At 38.0% G+C, this 18,219-nt stretch overlaps 1 protein-coding gene across 5 annotated transcripts in view; it reads left to right on the top strand.

The window, feature by feature from the left end:
* RIC1 (RIC1 homolog, RAB6A GEF complex partner 1) overlaps positions 1 to 18,219 on the top strand; it is a 144,161-nt gene that overhangs the window by 34,387 nt on the left and 91,555 nt on the right. For 3 of the 5 annotated variants that reach the window (XM_005209978.5, XM_015472474.3, XM_002689601.6), the window contains exon 2: positions 6,828 to 6,935. The exons of 1 other annotated variant lie outside the window; for it this stretch is intronic. In XM_005209978.5, coding sequence (XP_005210035.1) covers positions 6,828 to 6,935 — 108 coding nt within the window. Of the gene's footprint in view, positions 1 to 567; positions 3,191 to 6,827; positions 6,936 to 18,219 lie in introns of those variants that run through there. One more of the 5 variants, XM_059889547.1, reaches the window with a different exon arrangement.

The following is an 18,219-nucleotide window of genomic DNA, read 5'->3' as shown; positions in this document are numbered from 1 at the left end:
CTAACACAATCGGCTGTGTGATACTGTACTATAATAGGTTTTTTTTTTTAATTAAAAAAATTAATTGAAGGATAATTATTTTACAATGCTATGTTAGTTTTTGCTGAACAACAATGTGAATCAACTATAAGTATACATATATTCCATTCCACCCCTTTAGGTCATCACAGAGCAGTGAGCTGGGCTCACTGTGTTATACAGAGCTTCCCACTAGCTATACATTCTACACATGGTGGTGTGTGTCAGTCAGTGCTGCTCTGTCAATTTATCCCACCCTCTCCTTCCTGCATTCTCTACTTCTGCCCTGCAAATAGGTTCATCGGTACTCTTTTTCTAGAGTCCATAGATATGTGTTAATAGATGATATTTGTTTTTCTCTTTCTGCCTGACTTCATTATATGTTTATAGTACTTTTCACACAAGGGATATGTAAAAAACAAAAAATAAAGTATTTTTAATCTTACAGTACAGTACCTTGAAAAGTATAGCAGTACAGTACAACAGCTGGCATACAGAGGCTGGCGTTGCATGAACAGGCAAGAAGAGTTACTGATGGGAGGAGGGAGAGAAGGTGGGAGATGAGAGACAGAGGGCAAGCTACAGTTTGCCTCATATTGATGGAAGTTTGCAACTTGAATGTTCATATGTACTTACTGTACCTGTGCCAGCCAATTTTATACTTTCTTATGCTGTTATGTTGCTGTTTAGTGAGTCTTCATTTCAACCTGAAGAGTTGGTGAGTAGGTCTAGTGGTGATGAACTCCCTGAACTTTTGTTTATTTGGGAAATATTTTAGTTTTCCTTCCTTTTTGAAAGACAGCTTGCCATTATAGTATTCTTGGTTGACAGCTTTTATCTTTTAGCACTTTGAATATATCCTCCTTCTGACCTGCAAAGTTTTTGCTGAGAAAGTCACGTGATTCCCTTGTACATGAGAAGTTGCCTTTTTCTTGTGCTTTCAAAATTCCATCTTTGGTTTGACTTTTGACAGTTTAATCTTAATTTGTCTCATTGGAGATTTCTTTGAGTTCCTTTTCTTTGGGGTATTTTGGACTTCTTGGATCTGGGAATCCATTTCCTTCCTCAGATTTGGGAAGCTTTCAGCCATTATTTCTTTGAATAAAGTTTCTGGTCATTTTTTCTTCTGTACATAAATTGGTCTGCTTGTTGGTGTCTGGCAAGTTCCTTAGATTTTTTTTTTTAACTTTTTTTTCTTATGCTTTTGTGTTTTTGTTTTTAATTTTCATGGTTGTGCCACACAGCATGTGGGATATTAGTTCCCCAACCAGGGATCAAACCTATGCCCCTTGCATTGGAAGTGCAGTCTTAACTACTGGACTGCCAGAGAATTCCCATTGCTTTTGTAACTAAGTGATTCCTGATCACTTTTCTTAGACCTTTCTGCTTGATAGTTTCCTGTTGAACCCCTCTAGTGAAATTTTATTTCAGTTATTATATATTTTAGCTCTATGATTTTTGCTTGGCAGGCATATATGTGTGTGTGGGTGTATATACACATATGTGGGTGTGTATATATTTAATAATTAGTATTTTATGTTGGAATTCTCACTTTGTTCATGCATTGTTTTCCTCACTTAAGTGAATACATGTGTGATGGTTATTTTGAATCTGTCCAGTAAATGATAAATCTCTAGTTCACTATGGTCTCTTTCTAGAGATTTATCCTGTGTCCTTTGGAACATAGTTGCCTGTTTCTTCATCTTCCTTGACTCTCTTTGTTGGTATCTGTGCATTAGACAAAGCAAGCAACTCTCCAGTCTTAATGGATTGGCCTCATATAGTAGAAGATCCCTACCAGTCAGCTCAGCCAGAGATTCCGATGGCATCTCAAAACTTTATGCTAGTCCCACATGGCTTACTTTGTTCTTTGCAGCCCCCTAGTATCTGGGTTTGGAGAAGGCAGTGGCACCCACTCCACTACTCTTGCCTGGAAAATCCCATGGACGGAGGAGCCTGGTGGGCTGCAGTCCATGGGGTCTCAAAGAGTTGGACACTACTGCGCGACTTCACTTTCACTTTTCACTTTCATGCATTGGAGAAGGAAATGGCAACCCACTCCAGTGTTCTTGCCTGGAGAATCCCAGGGATAGGGGAGCCTGGTGGGCTGCCGTCTATGGGGTCGCACAGAGTCGGACACGACTGAAGTGACTTAGCAGCAGCAGCAGCAGCAGCAGCAGCAGCAGTATCTGGGTTATGCTGGATCCCCTCAGAGCATCAAAACTAGTAATACTGAAGCCATTTTTCAGGCCTCCTCTAAAAAAGTTGGATCATTTGATGCTTCATCTAACTGTTTCCCTCCCTAGGGAGAAGCTAAGAGCTGGGCTTTTTAATCCAGTTGCTCTGTGCTGAGCTGGAGGAGGAGCAACGCTAGCCCAAACCTTGGTCTCTATTCTCATAAACTCCTTTGTGGATAAATTATGTCAGTATCATCACTGCTCAGTGGAATGCAAGAGAGACCCCCACCCCGACCCCACCCCTACCCTGCACTCTGGGCAGCCCCCAGAAAAGTTAAGGCATTGAAGTTGTGAACTAATTCTGTAGCTCCACAGGGAGAAACTATGGTTGTGGCGGGGCAGTGGTTATCCACTTACTGTATGCTTAGTGAAAGAGTAGAGTGAAAAAGCTGACTTAAAACCCAACATTCAGAAAATGAAGATCATAGCATTGGGTCCCATCACTTCATGGCAAATAGATGGGGAAACAATGGAAACAGTGACAGACTTTATTTTTCTGGGCTCCAGAATCACTGCAGATGGTGACTGCAGCCATGAAATTAAGAGATGCTTGCTCCTTGGAAGAAAAACTATGACAAACCTAGACAGCATATTAAAAAGCAGAAACATTGCTTTACCAACAAAGGTCCATCTAGTCAAAGCTTTGGTTTTTCCTGTAGTCATGTTGTGAGAGTTGGACCATAAAGAAAGCTGAGCACTGAAGAATTGATGCTTTTGAACTGTGATGTTGGAGAAGACTCCTGAGAGTCCCTTGGACAGCAAGGAGATCAAACCAGTCAACTGGAGGACTGAAGCTGAAGCTCCAATACTCTGGCCACCTGATATGAAGAACTGACTCATTGGAAAAGACCCTGATGCTGGGAAAGATTGAAGGCAGGAGGAGAAGGGGATAACAGAGGATGAGATGGTTGGATGGCATCACCAACTCAATGAACGTGAGTTTGAGCAAGCTCTGGGAGTTGATGGATAGGGAAGCCTGCGTGCTACAGCCCATGGAGTTGCAAAGAGTTGGGCACGACTGAGCAACTGAACTGACTGACTGTACTTAGCCAGGGGGAGCAGCTATGGCAACTGCCTACCCAAACCTCTTGTTTCTGTGTTCGCTAGCCCCCAGACAGCTAGACATTTCCAGGTCCTGTCAGCACGCTGAGACAGATAAGACAGAACCCATTAGTTTGAGTAGACCCCATAAAGTTGGGGTTTTGGACATGTGGACCAATTCTTTCTTTGTCCAGGGGGAAGCTGAGAGCTAGAATTTTCTTCTCTGCTAATCTTGTACTGAGCTGTAGAGAATAGCGATGGTGACTACTATTCCAAGCCACGGTCTCTGTCCTCCCCCAGGTAGCTTGATTATGCCAGTTCTGACAGTATCTTATGCAAGACCGACAAGATAGAAGCCTTTCCTCTGAGGAGCCCCCGTGGAAAGGTTGGCGCATTGGACACACAGACCACTCCTTTTCCTTTGTAGGGATTAGCTGTGGGCTGGAGGGTTTCATCCTGATTGTACGGCACTGTGTTAGTGGTAGGAATTCTGGTGAGAAGGTGTCCTGAATTTCTCTACCAGTTTTTAATGAGTCTTCTCACTTGTTCATCCAGCATTCAGGTGCTTTTCAATTGGTTTCTGTATTCCTCACAAAAGGGGATTTGTCCTGAATTGTTAGGGGTTGAGAGAACCCAGAAGTACTTATTCTGACATTTTGCTAATGTCATTTCCCACCAAGGTATTTGCTTTTAACTTTTAATTGATATTTGAAGTACAAACACTAATGACTAGCCGTTTTAATGTGTTCAGAGTTTTGTCAGTGTCTTAGAAACTTCTGTATTTCACTTTTAGAGATTGAAAAAAGCTTCTGAGGGGATAACTTAGGTAGCTTTGGAAAATGGTGTTGTAACTGGTTATTCTCAAGCTAAATTAAAAGAAGTTATCCATAACAACTGTATTCTATTTGGTAAAATTGTTTTTTATGAGAATATATTTAGCAGTTCCAAAATACTATACACATATGTAGAACAGAGAACTAAATTAATTGTATGAAATGATAGCCAAGCACTCACTGTCAGAAGAAAGTTCCAAGTAAGGGTGAAGTCTAGAATGAAGCACATTGTGCTTGATTATCATCACATATGTTTCTGTTTATAAACATTTGAGTATATTAAAATAAATATTTATAGATATGTGTGTATATGTGGGTTAGTATAGGTTCATATATTTCCTACTGTATTTTCTGAGGAAACCTAAAGGTAATGACATCCCACTAGCAGTAAGCATCTTGTTTTCAGGTCTTGTTTTCTAAATATTGTTTCTAATTAAAAGAGTCAGGAATTTCTGAAAAAGTTGCTGATTCTAGAGCAAAGGCAGACAAAGTACCAGATGACCTTGTGGAGCTTTTTTTTAGTGCCAGAAATTGGATGTCCAGTTGTTCCAGCATCATTTGTTGAGAAGACCTTCTCTTCTCCATTCTGTTGCCTTTGCTCCTTTGTCAGAGGTTAGTTGACTGTATTTGTGTGTGTCTGTTTCTGGGCTCTCTATTCTGTTGCATTGATCTGTTTTCTACTCTTTTGCCAATACCACATGGTCTTCATTTCTTTGTCTTTGTAGTAAGTCTTGAAGTTTGGTGTCAGTCTTTCAGTTTAGTTTGTTTCTTTTAATATTGAATTGAGTGTTCTGGATCTTTTGCCTCTCCGTGTAAACTTTAGAACCAGTTGGTCAGTATCTATAAAATAACTTGCTGTGATTTTGATTGGGATTGTGTTGAATCTGTAGATCAAGTTGGGAAGAAATGAAGATTTTTCGTTTGTTCATTGAAACTTTGTAGATTTCCTCATATAGGTCTTACACATACTTTGAATTTGTACCTAAGTATTTTATGTTGAAACTTCTACTTATCTGTCACTAGTATATAGAAAATCAATTGATTTTTATTTATTAACACTTTATCCTGCAACCCTGCTGTAATCACTTCTTATTTTCACAAGTTTTTTGTTCATTCTTTCTGATTTTCTGTATGCTTGGCCATATCATCTAAGAACAAGTTGAATTTTTCTTCTTAATCTGTGTATCTTTTATTTCCTTTTCTTATGTTATTGCATTAGCTCAGTATGAGTTTGAAAAGGAAGGGGGTACCTACCTGATCTAATCAGTAAAACTGTTTTTTTCCAGTCAGTATGCTGTTAGCTATAGGCTTTTATAGATCTTCTTTGTCAGGTTGAAGAAGTTCCCCTCTGTTCCTAGTTTGCTGAGAATTTTTGTCCTGAATGGTGTTGAATTTTGTCAAATTCTTTTTCTACATCTGTTGATTCCTTTAACCTGTTGATATGATGGTTGATTATATTAGTTTTCACATGTACCAATCTTGAAGCCCTGTAGTAAATCCCACTTGATTATGGTATATAATTCTCTTTTACGTTGTTGGATTTGATTTGCTACTATTGTGTTCAGAATTTTTGCATCTGTGTGCATGACAGATACTGGTTTGTCATTTTCTTATTTTTGTCTTTCTGGTTTTAGTATTGGGTGATGCTGGCCTCAAGGAAGGAGTTAGTATTCTCTGCTTTTATCTTCTGAAAGAGATTGTAGAAATTTTGTATAATTTTTTTCTTAAGTGTTTTATAGAATCTACCAGTGAACCCATCTGGGCTGATCCTTTCTGTCTTTGAACCTTATTAATTATCAGGTTAATTTCTTTAATAGATATAGGCTTATTTAGATTGTTTTTATTGATGGTTCTTTTTATCTGATTTGCTTGACTGTTTAAACTTAGGAATTAATATTGTTGTTGTTCAGTTGCTAAGTTGTGTCTTAACCCTTTGCAGCCCCATGGACTGCAGCACTCCAGGCTTCCCTGTCCTTTACTATTTCCCAGAGTTTGCTCAGATTCTTGTCCATTGAGTTGGTGATGCCATCCAGCCATCTCATCCTCTGCCACCCTCTTCTTCCCCTGCCCTCAATCTTTCCCACCATGAGGGTCTTTTCCAGTGAGTCGACTCAGGTGGCCAAAGTTTTGAAGCTTCAGCATCAGTCCTTCTAATGTATGTTAAGGGTTGATTTCCTTTAGGATTGACTGGTTTCCTTTAGGATTAACTTGCAGTGCAAGTGACTCTCAAGGGTCTTTTCCAGCACCACAGTTCAAAAGCATCAATTCTTCAGCCCTCAGCCTTCTTTATGGTCCAACTCTCCCATCCGTACATGACTACTGGAAAAAACATAGCTCTGACTATATGGACCTTTGTTGGCACAGTGATGTCTCTGCTTTTTAATACACTATCTAGTTTTGTCATAGCTTTTTCCTTCCAAGGAGGAAGCATCTTTTAATTTTGTGGCTGACCCCATCTGCAGTGGTTTTGGAGCCCAGGAAAATAAAATCTGTCAGTGCTTCCGCTTTTTCCCCTTCTGTTTGCCATGAAGTGATGGGACTGCATGCCATGATCTTCATTTTTTAATGTTGAGTTAGAAAAGGTTATGTTATCTTTTATTATACTTCTTAAATTATTAAAATACTGTCAGTACTTCATGATGTTATCTTAGATTTACTTATTATGACACATGAATAAAGTACAGCTTTTTTCTTCCAGCCCAGTGTATTAATTGTAACCTACAAGGAACCTGCAAAATCATCTTCTCAGTTTGGGTCCTACAAGCAAGCTGAATGGAGGCCAGATAGTACCATGATAGCTGTGTCAGTAAGTAGATTTTTTTTTTCTTATGAAATCATTACATTGCATCTAAATTGGATTTTCTTCAGTGAGATATTTTTACTCTTTCACACCCTTTAGTATTTACTGTCTGTGATAGCAGTTGTTCTATTTAGGTTACTCCTCCTACTATATCTTCTTTCTTGATTCTTCTACTTCTTCCCATCCCTAAATGGTGCCTACTTTGTTTTCTTTTTATTCCTCTCATTTTCCTTAAAGTCTAATCCAGATTTTTTAAGCTTTCGTCTATATTCACATGGTATTCTCAAATTTATACTATGAATCCTTCCCTTTATTCCCAAGGATGTTTCACAAAAATGATAAATTTTGTGTTTATGTCATACAACATTCTCATATCCATTTGAATTCATTTCTGTATCTCTTCTCTGGTCCATTAATGTGCTTAGATCTGGTTGATCTTACCTTTTAAAATTCTATTTTTTCATTGTCATCATCACCTAATTTGTGAAGTAGCATTGTTAACATTTATTGAGCACCTTCTATGAAAGTGTTGTTATAATTAGATTATGTGCATCATCTCTTTTAATCTTTAAATGAACACTTCAAAGTAAATACAATTGCCGTTTCTAGTAGATTAGTGTATTGAGGGTTTGAGAAATTAAGTTTTATCCAGTTACACAGATAGTATATATTAGAGAGAAGGGCTTTAAAATGAGGTACTTAGATTCCATTTACTGTCCTTTCAACTACTGCACTAATTTATCTCTCTGCTTTCAATCCTTTTCCAGTTCATGCTGTTTAATACTGACTGGGTTAATCATCCAAAAATGCCTCCATAAAATAAAAAATATTGAGTAGTTACTCACTTCCTATAGAAAGGTTTAGCAGATTACCAACTATGTATCATATCTACTCTGCTTCCTGTTGGTATGTGGACTATAAGAATAGTTTTGCATATTTAAATGATTGAAAACAATCAAAGAGGAAAAATATTTTTGACAGTTGAAAATTATTTAAAATTTAAATTTTACTATCCATAAATAACATTTCCTTGAAAATACCTATTTATTTACATGTTGTTTATGGCTGCTTTCAAGTGACAGCATCTGAGTTGAATACTCCCAACAGTGACCATATATGGTGCTTCATCTCTTCACTCTTCTGCTCAGTGTACTATAAATTATAATGAAACATTTATAAATTTTGTGTTTCAAGTACCATGCATATTGCTATACTGTGACATTTCATATTATTTTTATTACTAGTGCATAAGGAATGAAATCGTGTAGGAATGAAATCGTGTCGGAATGAAAGAAGTGAAAAATAAATTTTGAATGTCATGCTTTTAAAGCACATGGGAGTGTGCATTATTTTACTATTGAATCAGATGGCAACATATTGTTTATTTTAGAATGACTATAGTGATGTGAAAAGAATACAATGTAAGTTGACATTACCCAGCTAAGTACTCATCATAGTATTCTCAACTCACTGAAATTAGTAGTCAGGAAAAGTTAGAAAATTTAAAATGGACTCTTATCACATCAGAACTTTTTTCACAAACATAAACAATTAAAATGAAAGTGCAATCAAAGTACATTTCCTTGGTTCTTATGATGAACTGACAGATGTTAATTCTTCTCAGTTGTTATTTGAATAGTTAAGGCAGAGTGTGAAATGATTATGAATTATTCCCCATGAATAGCATGTGTGAAACAATAGGTAAAAATTTTTCAAAAAGGTTGAGAAAGCACTAATTCGGTATAACCTGAAGTAGAATCTGCTAACGTGTTTTAATTGATGGTGGTAAAAACATGGAGCAGAAAAAGGCTTAGTTGGCAAATTTACAAAACTAATCCTTGTGTAAACATTGTAAAACAGATGGTTATATTTTAAGTTTTTGTTAGACATAGAAGCTGAATATTCTGACTTACCCAAGCCCAAAGCCTTTCAATGACTTAGCAGTCAGAAATTTATATGTGGTTAAGCCATTTTGATGACAACTAATGCAGATGACGCCACCCTTATGGCAGAAAGTGAAGAGGAACTCAAAAGCCTCTTGATGAAAGTGAAGTGGAGAGTGAAAAAGTTGGCTTAAAGCTCAACATTCAGAAAACGAAGATCATAGCATCTGGTCCCATCACTTCATGGCAAATTGATGGAGAAACAGTGGAAATAGTGAAAGACTTTATTTTCTTGGGCTCCAAAATCACTGCAGATGGTGACTGCAGCCATGAAATTCAAAGACGCTTACTCCTTGGAAGGAAAGTTATGACCAACCTAGATAGTATATTCAAAAGCAGAGACATTACTTTGCCAACAAAGGTCCATCTAGTCAAGGCTATGGCTTTTCCTGTGGTCATGTATGGATGTGAGAGTTGGACTGTGAAGAAGGCTGAGTGCCGAAGAATTGATGCTTTTGAACTGTGGTGTTGGAGAAGACTCTTGAGAGTCCCTTGGACTGCAAGGAGATCCAACCAGTCCATCCCAAAGGAGATCAGTCCAGGGTGTTCATTGGAAGGACTGATGCTGAAGCTGAAACTCCAATACTTTGGCCACCTCATGCGAAGAGTTGACTCATTGGAAAAGACCCTGATGCTGGGAGGGATTGGGGGCAGGAGGAGAAGGGGATGAGAGAGGACGAAATTGCTGGATGGCATCACCGACTCGATGGACATGAGTTTGGGTAAACTCTGGGAGTTGGTGATGGACAGGGAGGCCTGGCGTGCTGTGATTCATGGGGTCGCAAAGAGTCCTACACAACTGAGCGACTGAACTGATTGTTTGAATTACAAGTAATGTCAGGCTGCTTTTTATACTTCCATTGCTGTCAAAAGTTAACAAGAAGTGAGATGTCTAAGACAGTTTAGCAATGGATATTTTTTCTGAACTCAAAACCATGGTTCTGATAATATTTTTTTTGAACTTTGATGCCGTTGTGGAAGAAATTTCCATATTTCAGAACCCATTAATTGTACAAATGAGGAGTGCTTCCACCTGACCTTCAGTTGGAAGTGATTACAATGTAATGACATGTTAACATGCAAACATAAAAGAAATCTAGTAGACTTTATAATTGCCTATCAAGTAATGAATGTATTCAATTAAAATCATGCTCATGGATTGATATCAGTATTTGGCAGTATGGGTTTGAAAAGACATTTTCACATGAAATTTGTAAAATTACAGATTAGCATTGAGGAAACTTTGAGGAATCAATTTTGATCATCAGATCAGGTCAGATCAGTCGCTCAGTCATGTCCGACTCTTTGCAACCCCATGAATCGCAGCACACCAGGCCTCCCTGTCCATCACCAACTCCCGGAGTTCACTCAGACTCATGTCCATCGAGTCGGTGATGCCATCCAGCCATCTCATCCTCTGTCGTCCCCTTCTCCTCTTGCCCCCAATCCTCCCAGCATCAGAGTCTTTTCCAATGAGTCAACTCTTCACATGAGGTGGCCAAAGTACTGGAGTTTCAGCTTTAGCATCATTCTTTCCAAAGAAATTCCAGGGCTGATCTCCTTCAGAATGGACTGGTTGGATCTCCTTGCAGTCCAAGGGACTCTCAAGAGTCTTCTCCAACACCACAGTTCAAAAGCATCAATTCTTCGGCACTCAGCCTTCTTCACAGTCCAACTCTCACATCCATACATGACCACAGGAAAAACCGTAGCCTTGACTAGACGAACCTCTGTTGACAAAGTAATGTCTCTGCTTTTCAATATGCTATCTAGGTTGGTCATAACTTTCCTTCCAAAGAGTAAGCGCCTTTTAATTTCATGGCTGCAGTCACCATCTGCAGTGATTTTGGAGCCCAGAAAAATAAAGTCTGACACTGTTTCCACTGTTTCCCCATCTATTTCCATGAAGTGATGGGACCGGATGCCGTGATCTTTGTTTTCTGAATGTTGAGCTTTAAGCCAACTTTTTCACTCTCCACTTCACTTTCATCAAGAGGCTTTTGAGTTCCTCTTCACTTTTTGCCATAAGGGTGGTGTCATCTGCATATCTGAGGTTATTGATATTTCTCCCGTCAATCTTGATTCCAGCTTGTGTTTCTTCCAGTCCAGTGTTTCTCATGATGTACTCTGCATATAAGTTAAATAAACAGGGTGACAATATACAGCCTTGACGAACTCCTTTTCCTATTTGGAACCAGTCTGTTGTTCCATGTCCAGTTCTGACTGTTGCTTCCTGACCTGCATACAGATTTCTCAAGAGGTAGATCAGGTGGTCTGCTATTCCCATCTCTTTCAGAATTTTCCAGTTTATTGTGATCCATGCAGACAAAAGCTTTGGCATAGTCAATAAAGCAGAAATAGATGTTTTTCTGGAACTCTCTTGCTTTTTCCATGATCCAGTGGATGTTGGCAATTTGATCTCTGGTTCCTCTGCCTTTTCTAAAACCAGCTTGAACATCAGGAAGTTCACGGTTCACATATTGCTGAAGCCTGGCTTGGAGAATTTTGAGCATTACTAGCGTGTGAGATGAGTGCAATTGTGCAGTAGTTTGAGCATTCTTTGGCATTGCCTTTTGATCATAGGGAATACTAACTTTAGTTTTAATTGAAATATAGTTAATTTACAGTGTTGTGTTAGTTTCTGTTGTACAGCAAAGTGATTCAGTTATATATATATATTTACATCCTTTTCCTTTGTGGTTTGTTACAGGATATTAAATATAGTTCCCTGTGCTGTATAGTAGGACCTTGGTTATTTATTACATATTTAGTTGTCTGTATCTGCTAATCCCAAATTCCTGATTTATCCTTCCTACCCCTCCTTCCCCCTTTAGTAACCATAAATTTGTTTTCTATGTCTGTGAGTCTGTTTCTGTTTTGTGAAAAAGTTCATTTGCATCATATTTTAGATTCCATATGTAAGTGGTATCATATAATATTTGTCTTTGTGTATCTGACTTACTTTCCTTATGATAATCTCTGAGTCCATCCATGTTGCTGCAAATGGGCATTATTTCATTCTTTCTACTGCTGAGTAATAAGTCCTCTGTATGTACAACATCTTTTATTCATTCATCTGTCGATGGACACTTAGGTTGCTTTCCTGTCTTTGTTGTTGTTCAGTTGCTAAGTCGAGTCTGACTCTGCAACCCCATGGACTGCAGCATGCCACACTATCTCCCAGAGTTTGCTCAGACTCGTGTCCATTGAGTCGATGATGCCATCTAACCATCTCAGTCTCTATTACCCTCTTCTCTTGTACTCAGTCTTTTCCAGCATCAGGGTCTTTTCCAGTCAGTAAGCTCTTCAAATCAGGTGGCCAGAGTATTGGAGCTTTAGCTTCAGCATCTGTCCTTCCCAGTGAATATTCAGGGTTGATTTCCTTTAGGATTGACTGGTTTCATCTCCCTTCTGTTCAAGGGACTCTCAAGAGTCTTCTTCAGCACCCCAGTTTGAAAGCATTAATTCTTTGGCACTCAGCTTTCTTTATGGTCCAACTCTCCCATTTGTACATGACTACTGGAAAAACCATAGCTTTGACTATACAGACCTTTGTCACCAATGTAATGTTTCTACCTTTTGTTATCCTGTCTAGATTTGTCATAGCTTTCCTTCCAAGGAGCAAGCCCTGTCAGGATTTACTTCTGGGAGCAGTCACAGCATGCTTTTTGGTAACTGTGTTGTATTCCCACATGGCTCAGCAGGTAAAGTGTCTGCCTGCAATGCAGGAGATGCAGGAAATGCAGGTTTTGGTCCCTGGGTTGGGAAGATCCTCTGGAGAAGGAAATGGCTACCCACTCCAGTATTCTTGCCTAGGAAATTGCATGGACAGAGGAGCCTGGCAGGCTATAGTCCATCAGGGGGCAAGAGAGTCAGACACCATTTAAAGAATAAGAACAACAGCAACTGAGAAAAGAAGAAAGTTAGGAATGTGGTTTCAGTCTTTCCGACTTAGCAGAAGCTAACTTAAAGTAAACCATTTTATCCCATTGTTCAACTTTCATTTGCCTCTGCCTGCAAGAGAGGTTATATTTTATCTTCATTTTTTATATTATAATGTACAATAATTTCGGAGAAGGCAATGGCAACCCACTCCAGTACTCTTGCCTGGAAAATCCCATGGATGGAGGGGCCTGGTAGGCTGCAGTCCATGGGGTCGCTAGGAGTCGGATACGACTGAGCGACTTCACTTTCACTTTTCACTTTCATGCATTGGAGAAGGAAATGGCAACCCACTCCAGTGTTCTTGCCTGGAGAATCCCAGGGACAGGGGAGCCTGGTGGGCTGCTGTCTATGGGGTTGCACAGAGTCGGATACGACTGAAGCGACTTAGCAGCAGCAGCAGTACAATAATGTAGAATAATACAGATGGAGAACTATTAGTTTTTTGATAATAGTTTAGTAAGGTCACTGGTATTTTTGTATTATCTGTTTAGTGAGGCAATCACTTGAAGTAGGAATTATTCTTGCCTTGAAAATTCCATGGACAGTGTAGCCTGGCCTGGACTGCATGGGGTCACAAGGAGTTGAACACGACTGATCACACACAGTACAAAGCAATCATTCTTCTTTGCAGTCATTTGTACTAAAAGAAAATCTATCATGGGACACATAAAAATAATCTTAAAAATTGTATATTACCATGCCATGTGTATTAGATAAGTGAACTTTCTAGATAATTAGAAGTTTAATTGGATTCTAGAGTTTTGTAGTTTTGATGGTTCTTTGTCTCAAATGTATTTTACATTTTCTTAGACTCATACATGAATCCATTGATTGTGAATTAACTACTTAAAAATTGAGTTATTATGATGGTTAACTTTTTTGGTGTCTGCTGTGTGCTAGGCACTATTTAAGTGCCTATGTGTATTAAAATTATTTTTCATAACAACCCTCTGATGATAGGTAATTTTGTTACTTCCATCATAGAGTTGAGTTGACTGTGGTAGATAGGTTAAAGCACCCGCCCCAGATTACATACCGGAGAAGGCAATGGCACCCCACTCCAGTACTCATGCCTGGAAAATCCCATGGACGGAGGAGCCTAGTAGGCTGCAGTCCATGGGGTCGCTGAGAGTCGGATACGGCTGAGCGACTTCACTTTCACTTTTCACTTTCCTGCATTGGAGAAGGAAATGGCAACCCACTCCAGTATTCTTACTTGGAGAATCCCAGGGATGGGGGATCCTGGTGGGCTGCCATCCATGGGATCGCACAGAGTCGGACACGACTTAAGCGATTTAGCAACAGCCCCAGATTACATAGATACTGTGTACCTCAGATCAGACTACTGATAATGAAATTCTAACCCATGAAGCCTGGTTCTAGAATTTGAAAGTCTTAATAATTTTGCTTTACTGCCTTTCACTGTTAGCATGGTTGTTTAATCCTACTAGTTATTATGGAATAAAGCTTAATCTAGGAGATATTTTGCAATTTGCTTTTACAAAAACATCAATAGACTGTGTGAGAAGCATATACAGTTGTATGACCTGTAGAGCAATACAGCATCATTCTCTGTCTGCACTTTTAAGTCAAAACCAAAGCAATTTTTACGGCCTTCCCCCCAATTGCCAAGAATAGTCATTGTGTGCTCTGGCATGAAAATTCTATTACTGTATCATCCACAGAGCCACAGTTACCTCCTTATCAAATTGTGCTTTGATATTTTCAGTGTGAGAAAGAAAATCCTTTACCATTTGAAGAATTGGCCCATAGTGTTTGGGAGTGTTTTCTCTGAATATCAAAAGTAGAATATCATTTTAGTAGATATGATACTAGGCCATAAATATCCCTACAGTTTTCCTCAGTTTCAGACAATTAATATATATATATATATGTGCACTGCTGCTTAGTCACTTCAGTCATGTCCGACTCTGTGTGAACCCCATAGATGGTAGCCCACCAGGCTCCGCCGTCCCTGGGATTCTCCAGGCAAGAACATTGGGGTGGGTTGCCATTTCCTTCTCCAATGCATGAAAGTGAAAAGGGAAAGTGAAGTCGCTCAGTTGTGTCTGGCTCTTCTCGACCCTGTGGACTGCAGCCTACCAGGCTCCTCCATCCGTAGGATTTCCAGGCAAGAGTACTGGAGTGGGGTGCCATCACTTTCTCTGATATATGTGCACAAGGAACATTAAAATGAATTTTAAGTGCTGTCTCATTCCTAGCACTCTATGTGGCAAGTAGCACCAATGTATTAGGCATATGCATAAATATTTTTATTGAGGCTTTGCTTATAATAGGAAAAAACCTGGAGTCTCTTGATTCTGCATTCTCTTCCAATCACCAGTATTTTGCTAAATCCTGACTCTAATTTATTGGCATCCTCTTTATTCTCATTGTCATTACCTTAGCACAGGCCTTTAGTATATTTTGTAGAATGGCTAGAACTCAAAACTTTTAGCTATTTTTTTTTTTTGTCTACTTGAAATGTGCCTAAATTGTACATAGCTGTTTCTAAATCACAGCCCTTATTCTTACTTTTAAACCTTTTGGTGGCTTCTTCTTGTATTCAAAATGTGTTCTAAACTTCTTAGTCTAATATTCAGGGCATCTTGTGATCTGGCCTCAACATGCCATTCCAACTCTGTTTCTCCTTGCTACCCTTGATATTCTCTTTCACACTTAGCTAGGTGGAAGTGTACATTGTTCTGCCACAACATGAGAGTTACTGTAACATGTATTAGAATATAACTTTTTTTTTGAATAAGGGAAAAACATCAGTTTAACTTAGAATTCCTGTTGTTTCGTTGTCGGGTTTTTTCCCCCCTCTTGCTAACATGGTAATGTATTGAGTCGCCAAGTAACAGCCGAAAGCAAAGAGAGTGGACTACGACAAGTTGTAGAGGAATATAGTGTTCTACGTAGTACTCATTCATCTCTCTCTCTTTTTCATCTTGGTTTGACCAAACACTGTTTTGGAAATGATTGCTCTTCTCCTGAATGTCTTTGAATTTTGCTCTTATTTCTATAACTTGGTGTCCTTTAATTGTACTATTTATATTCCCTTAAATTTTATATGTCCTTAAGTTACACTGTTTTTGTTAGAGTTGTTATGTTTCACATTTAATATCTAACTTCAAAATGGTGGCTCAGAACAACCATTTGTTTGCTCTCCTGTGATTTGCTATGGGTTTGGTCAAGCGGTTCTCCTGATCTCAGTACCTGTAGTACTGATGTGACTGCAGACATCTGACAGCTCTGTTGATGCTGGATGGTCTTTTAGTTACATGTCTGGTAGTTGACTGTTGCTGTCCACTTTGGTTTTCTTTGTAACTTCTTATTTTCCAGTAGGCTAGATAAGGTTTGTTTGTTTGTTTGTTTTTCACTGTGATGGTAGAAGCTTTTCAAGAGAGCAAAAGTTTCCAAGTCCAGCCATCATTTCCATTCCATTTTTCTAAATAGCTTTATTGAAGTACAGTTGATATACAATAAACTGCACATACTTGAAATGTACAATTAGATTAATTTTGAAACTGTAACTACAATCAAGTTAGTGAACAGATGAGCAGCTGCAGAGGTTTCCTTCTACCCTTTTGTAATTCTTCCCTCCTGCCATGATGTACCTTCCTCTAAAACCAATTGATTTGCTTTCTGTCAGTAGATGAGTAGAGTTTTAAATAGATGGAATCATCCAATGTATGCTTTTTTTCTAATTTACTTTACTGACATAATTTGAGTACAGTTATTTTGAGATTCAAGCATGTTGTCATGAATCAGTAGTTCATGCTGAGTAGCGTTCCATCTTATGGATATAACACAATTGGCTTATCCATTTATCTGTTGATGGGCATTTGAGTTGTTTACAGTTTTGGTCTATTTCAAGTAAAGCATTATGGACGTTCAAGTACAAATCTTGATGTGGATATATATCTCCTTTTTTCTTGGGTAAATAACTATGAATGGAACAGCTAGATCAAAAGGTAGGTACCTTATGTTTAACTTTTTAAGGAAATGCTAGACTTTTTACAGAGTAATTGTATCAGTGTACATCCTTGCCAGCAATGTACAGGAGTTTTCATTCCTCTTTGCCAGTTTATGGTATGCCTTTTTAAATTTAGTTATTCTGATGGGTGGTGGTATCTGATTATAGTTATAATTTACATTTCTATAATGACTAATGATGTTGAACATCTTTTCATTTGTTTATTTGCCATTTACCCATTTTATTTATTTATTATTTGCTTTCTTTTTGACTTTTTAGACTTCTTAGTATATTTTGGATAAAAGTCCTTTATTACACATATGCTTTACAAAGAATTTCTCCTAGTATGTTACTTGTCTTTTCATTCTGTTAACAGTGGTTTTCCAATGAAGTACTTAATTTTGATGAAGTCCAGTTCATTCTTCTTTTTTTTTTTTAATGTGTCATATCTTCTTCCTGTGCTTTCTTTTAGAAATCTTACTGATTTAGGTTTTATATTTAGGTCTGTGCTGTATGTTGAATTAACTTTTGTATATGGTGCAGGGTATGGTTCCAAGTTAATTGTTTGCCTGTTGATTCTCAGTTGTTCAACACAGTCTGTTGAAAAGGTTATCCTTTCTACACTGCATTTCTTTTGCATCTTTGTCATAAATCAGTTGTCTTTGTGTGGGGGGGGGTTTGGTCTGCATTCTCTTCAGTTCCATGAAGTGTTTGTCTGTCTTTATGTTAATACAGTATTACTTTGATTACTCTAGCTCTGTAATTATTTTTGAAATCATATAGTGTTACTTTTTCAACTTTCTTTTCAAAGTTGCTTTCACTGTTTTACGAGCTTTTGTTTCCATATGAATTATAGAATGACCTAGTTGGTTTCTATGAATATGACTGCTGGACTTTTGATTGGAATTGTGTTGGATCTGTGGATCCATTTGAGGAGAGTTGTCATCTTTGCAGTATTGAATCTTCTGACCTATAAACAAGTTATATCTCTTATTTAGATATTTTTAACTTCATCAGTGTTTTATTATTAGTGTACAAGTATTTCACATCTTTGGCCAGATTTATCTCAAAGTATTTTATATTTTTTTATTTTTTTGAAAACTTAATTTTCTAATTGTTCATATCTAATATATAGAAATGCAGTTGATTTTTCTGTTGATCTTGTATCTTACAACCATGCTAAACTCACTTATTCTACTACTTTTTTTGTAGATCTCATCATATTTTCTCAAAAGACTATGATATCAATCTGGATACTTTTTATTCCTTTTTCTTTATTGATTTTATCGGTAAGACTGTCCAGTACAATTTTGAATAGGAAAGTATTTATCTTTTGGTATTAAGAATCATAGGTATTTTTAAAATTCTCTTTATTACGTGGTAAAAGTTAACCCTCTCGTTAATTTGCTGATAGTTTTTAATT

Source organism: Bos taurus, chromosome 8 (genome assembly GCF_002263795.3).
Source record: "Bos taurus isolate L1 Dominette 01449 registration number 42190680 breed Hereford chromosome 8, ARS-UCD2.0, whole genome shotgun sequence".
In the NCBI taxonomy this organism is placed as follows: Eukaryota; Metazoa; Chordata; class Mammalia; order Artiodactyla; family Bovidae; genus Bos; species Bos taurus.
Note: the sequence above shows the minus strand (reverse complement) of the source record. Positions and strands in the feature narration are given on the sequence as shown.